The 10,060-nt window shown below is 45.8% G+C and overlaps 1 protein-coding gene across 1 annotated transcript; it reads right to left on the reverse strand.

Annotated features, from left to right (window-relative positions):
- Positions 1 to 3,988: 3,988 nt before the first annotated feature.
- On the reverse strand, positions 3,989 to 9,994 carry pgap3 (post-GPI attachment to proteins phospholipase 3). The gene is made up of 8 exons (XM_047608540.1): positions 9,601 to 9,994; positions 9,010 to 9,107; positions 8,475 to 8,627; positions 8,293 to 8,355; positions 7,767 to 7,828; positions 7,477 to 7,613; positions 6,396 to 6,600; positions 3,989 to 6,271 (listed from the first exon to the last, which is right to left on the reverse strand). Exons 1-8 carry the CDS (start codon positions 9,908 to 9,910, stop codon positions 6,208 to 6,210), a joined length of 1,092 nt encoding a protein of 363 aa, XP_047464496.1. The 5' UTR covers positions 9,911 to 9,994; the 3' UTR covers positions 3,989 to 6,207.
- Positions 9,995 to 10,060: the final 66 nt, after the last annotated feature.

Here is a 10,060-nt window from a genome sequence, read left to right on the forward strand (position 1 = left end):
AAGCAATTTCCCCTTTTGGGTTAATAAAGTCTATCCAAGTCCAAGCCTAAGGTCCAAAAGTATAAAAAATACCAAACTAAGCCCAAGCACTAAAAAAGACACTTTGATTATAGATCACCATTTGCCAACGCTGTAAAACATTACAGCCACGTCATGTTACTTCATGTGAGTTTTGTCTGTGTGGTAAATGTTCGTTTAACATTAAGTTGCTTTTTTTCATTACGCAGAGCTATTACAATAAAATGGCTCATAAACAACAGTATTACAGCATTACACTAAAAAATAATGGCACCATATGCTGTTTCTAGTAAAACAAATTTTAATATCTTCCTGTCTTCTAAATGGCTATAATGGCATTAAGTAAGGACATTGCTTCAAATGCTAGTGCCAACCTATGTACATATTGTCAATATTTTTAAAAAAAAATAAAAATAGCCAAGATAGGAAATCTGAGTAGAAACACTAAAACACTAGTGTTCTCAACTTAAATACTAGTTAATACGTTGTTGTAGTTGAAATATTTAAGACAAGATGAGTTTTCTTCATTGGATAATGTATCCTAGTAAGTGGTTTTAACTCAAAGCATCAGGCTGAAACAAGAAATAATTCCTAGTTCTAACTTTTTCGCATTGAGCGTTGTTTAAGGCAGCAAGTGAACTTTAGTTAAGTTTCGCCGACTTGAAACATGACAGTGAAGTTACGTGACATTTCTCTGCTTCCTGATTCAAAACGTCTAGCGGGACAGAATGTATGGCTGCAGGAGGGTTTGATTATCAGCGTTTATCTTGTGCGGCTCATCTAGTTGCTGAGTGGTCTTCGTGCTGGCTCGTAGATTGTAGTCTAAGGTTAACCATGCACATGGTATGCACGGAGAAAACGCCCAAGAGCAGTCACAACGTACATGCGTGACAGACTTGACGTTAGGTGTTGCAACACAAACATTTCCAAATTTACAGACAAAGATATTTAATACACCTTCCGTGTGGCAGAACCATTCTTTCCCAGGCATCGTATATTCCACCTTTTTGAACAAGCAAAACTGCTTCATCGTGTAAAACGGTCCTTTTCTATGAGTGTCTCTCCAGCTGCTCCTGCTGACCGCTCAGGCCGGTGTCAGCTCTGCCTCCTGGATTGCTGACCGTCCGCCGGATAGCCCCAAGTTTTTGCAGCTGGGGAACTTCCTGTCTGATGTGGCGCTTAGTAATACTGGAGCTCCGTGGGGGGTTCCACTTCCGTTCCTTTCCATGGACCTCAGATTTCCATATAAGCCTGAATCTGGCCACCTGCGGGAGTTCTTTGATGACTCCACAGTGGTTTGGGTTCATTAAAGACTTGAGGAAAGTCTGAGTGCAGGGAAAGTGGTGCATACGTTTCTGGATTGGAGAAACAAACTGCTCCCGAACATAAACAAGACCGAGGACATCTTAGTTGATTTTAGGAGGATACGGCCAAAGTGTGGAAACATCATGTGGAAAGATGTTGGTGTTGTTGAGCTCTACAGGTTCTATGGCGTCCACTTGATGTACAGCTCAGAAACCTTCACAGAGATCTTCTACAGCTCGTGGTGGTGAGTGGTCTTGTAGGGGCACGTCTAGCGCCAGGCACCACTGAACCCATTAGCAATACTGAAACTGTCATGGGTCGTCGGTCAGCAAACACTTACAGTGGAGTTCACTTTAGCTAATTATGCGCAGTTGGGTATTTTTGCGTATGATAGTTAACATATGTCACAAGAAAATCTCATTTATAAGGCTCAAAATTTTAAAATAGGGAAAAGCTAAAGTACTGAGTAATGATATAATATATTAATGATGCTAATATATATTACTTTAAACTGAACTAGCTCTGATAATCTGCACTGAAGCAGTATTTCAGTTAGACTAAATCATCCCTCATCTCACCCCTAACTTTCCCGGCACAATTGCGTATTTTGTTGAGTAGCAGTAAAAAGTGCTAAGCTAATCCCTCGGTGGCGGCAGCATGGAGGTGGTTGACTCCAAGACGCTGGAACTCACTGTTAAGCCTTCTTGTGTCGTGGGCCCAACTAAAGTCCCAATGATGTGCCGTCGGCTAGGCTAGTTAGCTGGCATCTTCTTGTTGGTTGCTAGCTGCTAGCTGACTGCTAGCCTGCTGGTCGGGTTTCAGTCGGACTGGGCCTCTAAATGTAACATCTAACATAACATCTTATCCCGTGTAATAATGAATGTTAAAGTTAATAAATCTTTTAATGATGTTTTTGGAAATCCATGATTACGCCTGCACAAAAAAAAAAAAAAAAAAAAAAGATTGCCAGAAGTTTTTCCTGCGCCATTGAACTCCTACAAACAGGACACCATGTTGGAGCATCTTCGTATGTATTTCACTTTTCTCATGCTCTTCATTCCCGGTCACATATGAGGAGCTGAAGGAGGAAGAATAAACTCTATTCATCCCAGTGCGTCCACTCTCCCCGCCCACAGCAGCCGGGGTCAGAGTCCAACCTCCTGCACAGAGCTACCAGGGCACAACAAAAAGCCACTCACTGTAGACAGACAGAACACGAGCACCAGGCTTATTACGAGGTTAAGTGGTCCTGGTCAGGATAAAACACTTGGTTCCCACACACACAAAAAAAAAAAAAAACAGAAGCCAGATTAAATAATGAGAATGAGAGCAGCACATACTTTAAGGATGACGAAGCACATAAGAGGTACACATTAACATTAGCGAATTAATATTGAGAGGAGTGACTGCACCTAAGATATACAACAATTCCTTCATCTGAAAAAGACTTGTTTATTTTAGAGGAGGGATAAGGAAGTCATCGTCAAATATAAACTCACTGAACCATCTTTGAGTTCCCTGTTCTCTGCTCGCGTGTGGCATCAGCTCTGGAAGCAGTCAGGGGATCTCGCAGGTCTACAAAGTCATGCTCTCCCACACCGCCGGGCCTCACGGGTACGAACAGAGGCCAAGAGGAAGGCTGGCAATGTTAATCAAAGATCCAAACAGAGAAATGTAATGCAACTTACACCGATCAGTCACAACATTATGACCACTGACAGGAGAAGTGAATAATATTCACCATCTCCTGCTGGGAAACGTTTCAACCTGGCCTTCGTGTGGATGCTACTTGGACACGTACCACCCACCTAGACCCTAAACCAGACCAGGCACCCCCACTGCTTGATGGCAGCAGCCATCCCCAGCCTGATACACACACACACAAAAATAATTTAGGAACAACCCAAAAGACATGAAAAACTGGCCTGGCCTCCAAATTCACTAGAACCCAAACTGATCAAGTGTCTGCGGGAGTCACTGGAACAAGTCTGATCCACAGAGGGCCCCTCCCCTCAACCCATAGGACACAAAGGCCCCCATTCTGTTTCCAGACTCCACAGGACACCCTCAGAAGGCCCATGTTCATGGTTTTCTGATAAGTCACAGCTGTTATGGAGGAGGAAAGGGAGACTCACTGCACATAATGTTAGGCCTGATCGGTGTATATGTGTATGTGAATATATGTCCGAAAACAAAGCATCCACTTCCTGAGAAGGGCAAATAGCTTCTGCTTGCTACAGAGCATCAAAACCACCAAAATCAGGTACAACACAAGAAGAACTTTTCATGCCTTTTGAGCGGTTCTTGTGGCACGAAAGTGTTGTTGCAATGGTGCAGGGGTGCCTAGTCAATGTTTAAGTGGGCGGTATACGTCAGGTAACACCTACAGGAGAACACTGTATCGCAACCCTATCATTTAAGTCATCCCCCTCACCTGTCAGCGATTTTCATGTTGCGGCTGACTCACAGTGTTAAGGTGGTAGCTCTTGGGAAACGGACGTTTTATTAAACTAAACTGAACTGCATCCTTCTCTCGTTTTCTCCTGCATTACAAGTGGGAGGTCTTTCCCAGAAGCGCACTTACTAAAATCTCCACGTTTTTTTTTTTGGTTTGTTTTTTAACACTACAGGACAAATAGGACAAAAGACACCTGTGCTCCACCCCTTATCAACAAATAACACTTTTATTTATTCCATTTCTGAAGTGTTTCTTCTTGTTCTTTTTTTTTGGTCAAACATTAGATGTGAGGCGGAGGAAAGTGCTCTCAGTAGGAGAGGTGATGGTGCACGGGGCTGCAGGCAGGGGGCAGCAGAGGAGAGATGTGGTTACTGGCAAGGAAGAAGGAAATGAACAGTGGAATGATTTACAGAGTAGAAAAAAAGAAAAGCTTGTTTTATGGTAAATTCTCAAGTAAATCTTCAACTTATCATAACACACACAAATACCGATGAGATGGCCGAGTTAACTTCTAATCTGATGACGAATAGTTTTGGTTTCAAACAGGCTACTCAGTTATTTCTAGTTGTATCATTTTGAAAGTATATATCGTACAACAGGGCCTGATACACAATTTCATGCTAAACAAAAGCCACATCTGAGAAGACAGATCATTTTGGCCAATAACCATTAACACATTATGTGTGTTTTGAATTGTAAAAATTCCACTATTGTGATTTCTGGAATCTTTCTGCCACCCAAACCTGACAAAATGACAACCTCTCCGCTTCTTCCGTCCTCCGTCTTCCCCCGCGCCCCCATCACGAGCTGTCAGCGAAGCTAAATTTACCCGTCTCACGCGCATTTCACGCCGCGAAACCTCCAACGTATATATTTACACACGCACACGCACGCGAGTACCGTCTAGTCCTCGCTCACTCTCTCGCACACAGTGGTTTAGTTTGTGACGGCAAAAAAAACACGCACAAAAAAAAAATAACAGCCTACTATGTCCAGTGAAGGCAACGTGTACACGCATACTGGGCATTGTTCGCATTCTCACGCAGGAGTACAAAGGCATGGGCAGAATCTCAAACACAAATGTACGCACGCTCGTAAAGTGCACACACGGGAGGGAAGCTCTGGGGGACGAGGACGTACGTGGGATGAGTTCAAAGCTTTTGGTGTCAACTCTGGGATAAAAATAAATGTAAATGAAAGACTTGTTGAAAAGAATGTGATGACACAGTGTGTAAGGCAAACGTGGAGGAGGACGAGTATTTGATGGAGGTGGTTTTCTGAGGATGATGTGACAGCAGGAGGAAATTAAAAAACTAATGGACATAAAGCAAACACCATTCACACGAGTGCGCACACACACACACACACACGCCAGCTGTCCCCAGAATTTATTAGAAACTCTTTATGTAATGAAAATAATATAAATTTGACTGCAGCTTCCCGTTGCATTGCTTATTTGTCCTACCGCAATCATCCCTCACACTAAAAGGCAGTTCAGGTGAATAAAAATAATACTTCCACTGTATGATCATCGGGCATGTCCCACTAAAACGAACAAACAAACAAAAAAAAAAATGAAGTCACCGAAGTAAAACAGAATAAAGCACACATTGGTCAAGGACTGGCCGAGGCAGAAAATAGAAATAATAATAATAACGTCAGAACAAGACACAAAAGCAGCAGTGGAAACAAGAGAGGCACAAAAATAAAGGTGTGATGGTGAGAAGAAAAAAAAACCCCAGTCAGCTGGAATGGCCTCCGACATAAACGCCCCCTTCCCTCTCGTTCTAGAACAATCAGCTGGCATCCCCCCCCTTCCCCTCCCTCTTTTCCCTCCCCTCCCTTCACGAGAGGTACCTCTCTGTGTCCACTTTTGGCACAGACTGACCCCCCCACACACATGTTGCAGTGCACACACACACACACACACACACACACAGAGAAGCCTGGCCAGCGATGTGGCGCCACCTATCGTCGGACACGGCAAACTGCCACGTTCTTGCACAGAGCTAATGGACGTATTCAATTTTTCTGAAGTGCACGCGGGACAGGACGCGCGCTCCGCTCATGTCGGCAGGTCAAAAAGTGCTGTGAGGAATCACCGCTCCTTCGCCTGCCCTCGCTCCGCCCCTTGAGGTCACGTACGGTGAGTGGCAAGAGAAAGAAAGGTAGCACACGTGTCGGTACAAGGCAAAAGTAGAGCAAGCATCAATCGGGACAATCTTCCAGAGGGTTAACCCCCAACCCCACCCCGACCCCGAATGAATACAAGAAAAAGAAAAATGTAAACAACTTCGATGAAAGTCATAGTGGTGGTTTCATGCATGTCATCTGGAAGGCTGCGCTACTTCGGTGTTCGGGCGTCCCGCCGCCCTGGCGGGAGAGGTGCGGGGGTGTAGGCGTGGTGACGAGGCCATGAGCTCCTCCTACTCGACTTTAACGCCCATCTTCTCTGTGTTTAGCAGGTAGAGGCTGTCGTCTATCAGGAAACTGGAGGCAGAACGAATTCATTCAACATCAGGTATCTATCCCCAAAACTTTCATTCTAGTTTTCATCTTTTTTTTTTTTCTGCTGTCGTTATTTGAGACTCTCCGTCGTGTATGTACCACCGACCTGTAGAAAAGGAAGTGCACTGGGACGGTGCTGAGGTGCCAGACAGCGTGGGCATCCAGGATCCAGAGCATCGGGGGGAAGTCCAGCAGCTCCAGCAGGGCCAGGCCGTGAAGCAGCAGCACCACCAGGCCGCACTTCCACCAGTAGGGCAGCGTCCGCCGGTTCTGCCAGCACCAGCACAGCCACCACAGGAGGTTCACCATGCCTGCGAAGACACCGACGGAAAGTCAGGCGGAGAAAGGTAAAAAAAAAAAAAAAAACAAAGGTCCGTGAAGGGCACGGTGCTCTGCCAAGGTGCCAGATCAGGATAATCCTATCAGATGAGATTTGGTGAACTAAAGGACCGAGGTGATGATATAGTGTAAGAGTGAAAATAGGTGACAAGAAATGACTAGAAGGTACAGCTACTGTCGAAAATCAACTCAGATGTTAAATATAATTGAACGCTCTTCTTAAAAGCCACTGAGGGGTCGGTATTAGAGATCGACCGATATGGATTTTTTGGGGCCGATACCAATTTTGGTTTTCCAACGAGCTACCAATTTTTATGAGCCGATATTTTGAGCCGATAGTGCTTTTTTCTCCCTCCAATTACACGATAAAAACGATTACAAATGTTACAAGTCTCAATTTAACCAAAAACATAAACATATATTGAACTCAAAGAGTATTTAACACTTTTATGCGTACAAAATAAACACGTAAAAAAAGGTAGAGCATAAGCACAGGAGCTGTCTGTGGATGTGTCTGTAAATCTTGCCAGGGGAAAAAAAATATATATATATGTAAAAATTATAATATAATATATATAAATATATATCGGCGAACGCACCCACATATCGGCCAATCCCGATACCTGTAAAACAACGCAAATATCGGCCCAATATATCAGTCGGCCAATATATCGGTCATGTGAAAACTGTAAAATAATGTCCAGCTTATCCAGGATAAAAATACAAATTTAAGGCGATTAACTAAGACTATCCTATAAAAAGGCCCCGACGCCAAAAATTCACCATTGCATCCAACCAAACTTGAGCCTCAATGTGACCTACGAGTCCGTCCCCCCCCCCCACTGTACCGATTGTGGCATTCGCAGCCATGTTGTAGCCGTAGTCGAAACTGACGAAGGTCAGGTAGGACACGTGCGAGGTAAAGGCCAAGATGAGCAGGACTCCCACCATGCTGGACACCCCGGGGCGCCTCAGACCCAGCGTTCTGGAAAAGAGACGGGCGACAGTGTGAGCAGATGTAACAGGTGCTCAAAAACATGATTTTTTTTTTTTTCCCTCAGGGTTTTCTGACACCATCACTCTGATAAAATGCGGCAACGGCTTAAATTATTATTTAAAATTCTGCTTCAGAGCTCACCTGACACAGCAAAGGTAGATCGAGTATAAAATGACTGCTGTCGCACAGAAATAATCCATTTTCTGAAAGTGAAACAGAAATGAAAAACAAAAAAAAGATGAAGGTCAACAAAAACATGTTGTTGTGCTTTAGAGGGAATAATACTGTACACAGCTTGAGGGTTTGTCTGGAATGGCATTAGGATGTTAGCCATTTGCTAAGCTCATTAGCAACTAAAACAACAGTGCCCTCATCTCAGCGGGCGGTCTGGAAAGATACCCGAGCAGTTACGTGCACACGACATACAAGGAAGATGCATGATGTGTTTCGTCCTTATTAATTAACACCAAATCATCTGATCAGTTTTAGCTGCACTCAGCCTTTCGCTTTGGGCCACCGTCACGTAAACAGCCACAGACAGCTGCTGCCGGCTAACAAGATGTCTGAACGGAGGAGTGAAACTGTTCGCTAACATGTTATGTTTTTATGCCGTCAGGTGGACAAAGATGGATTTATTATTAGTATCTACGCACTCAACAACCATTACCTCAGTGAGATAGGTGTCCCGGGTGTGAAACACTGTGGACCAGAACCAGGCGTTGAGAGACACCTACGCAAACACACACAGACACACAAACGGGCTCCTGTTAAAAGAGGCACGGTAACACTTCACTGTGACAGGAGCAGATGCGGTGGAATCTGAGCACTCGCTCGTTGTTTTCGACTCACCAGAGAGAAGGCGTTGATGGTGTGGTACATGGGGCTCTGGCGTGGCACCGTGCTCCGGTAGCGCAGCAGCATGAGAAGGCAAGCGAGGCCGTTGAGGAGAGAGGCCAGAGCAGACGCCGGCTCCTCGAAACACAGGAAGCGCGCAAACGGCCACTGGGAGAAATAAAACACACCGCGCGTACATTTAGACTTAAACAGAAAAAAAAAAACATTTTAGTTAGAAATGTGCACATACACTGATCAGCCACAACATTAAAACCACTGACAGGAGAAATAAATGTATGATATCTTTTGACAATTCAAACTGGGGAAACTCTTGGACATGGCAACCCGCTAATGACACTTTGTCGCCAGGCACCACAGGACACCCTCAGAAGTCCCACGTCCACGTCTCTGATGAGTCCTAACTGTTTTGGAGGCACGAGGGAGACTTACACAATATTAGGAAGGTGGTCATAATGCTATGCCTGATCGGTGAGCACAAACAACGCCGAATGAATTCACCGGCGCGGATTCTGCGACAAAGAGCACACACCTTGCCGTGGAACTGTGGGATCCTGTACCCCTCAGCTTGGTAAAGACCCACGGTGGTCCACATGCACTGGTAGCGGCAGTCGTCCCTGCACGTCCAACCTGGGACACGGACAAAAGAAGAACACATGGTCTGAGGGCCGGCACAGGTCAGGGGGTCACACTCAGTGACCCTCAGGAGCGAAATAAATTTAGATCAAGAGCACAGACGGCCATCACATATTAACAGCCACAGTGCCAGCCCCAAAAATGTTCTCTATGCATTTACAGGTTGAGATGCCATCTTGTTGCGTTATTAAGTCTCATTCTGACAAATCACACCTGCGCTACAGGTGGAACAAAGGTGGAGTTACAATGGAACAATACTGACAACTAGTTAGGCTAGAAAAACTGGCCACTTTCCACTGGCAGGTCAGTTGCTAGTTATGAAACAATGGAATCACGGAAGTATATATATATAAAAAAAAAGTTAGATGTTAGCAGGCATAGGCATGGCACGGGTGTACTGCAGCTGACTGCTACACAGAGTGGACAGGTCCGCTGCTACAGAGCTAAGTCGGCTCGACTCACCTGCTGCCGGCCGACAAACACTCACCTGTCAGCGCCATGTACTGCGGCTGGGCGGACTCGAAGCCCCGTAGCCGAGCTCCGGTGCAGTTTGTCCGGACACACTGCTTCACGCAGTCCCGGTAAACCGGCTCCTTGTCGCCCTGGGAGGACTGCACGGCGGTCACCGACACCAGGAGCAGGACGGCGGTGGCCAGGAGTCTGACAGATGTGCAGCGGGGTGACAACACCAAGGCCATGGCGACGGTGGCGGCGGTGGTGGTGGCTGTGGGTCTCGGACCGTCGGGACTCACGAAGGCACGGCGGGACGACAGCGGCATGAAGCCAGCGCTCCGCATCACCACGGGGTCATCCCCAGTTTGTGGCGACAAACCGGGCCTGAAGTGTTTCACAGTAACAGCGCCGGGGTGCCCGCTCTTCCCCTGGACTCCGAACAGGGCCAAGTTTCACGAGCGCACGGCGCTTCCTGTCGCCATCTTCAAAATAAA

Source organism: Mugil cephalus, chromosome 16, assembly GCF_022458985.1.
Source record: "Mugil cephalus isolate CIBA_MC_2020 chromosome 16, CIBA_Mcephalus_1.1, whole genome shotgun sequence".
In the NCBI taxonomy this organism is placed as follows: domain Eukaryota; kingdom Metazoa; phylum Chordata; class Actinopteri; order Mugiliformes; family Mugilidae; genus Mugil; species Mugil cephalus.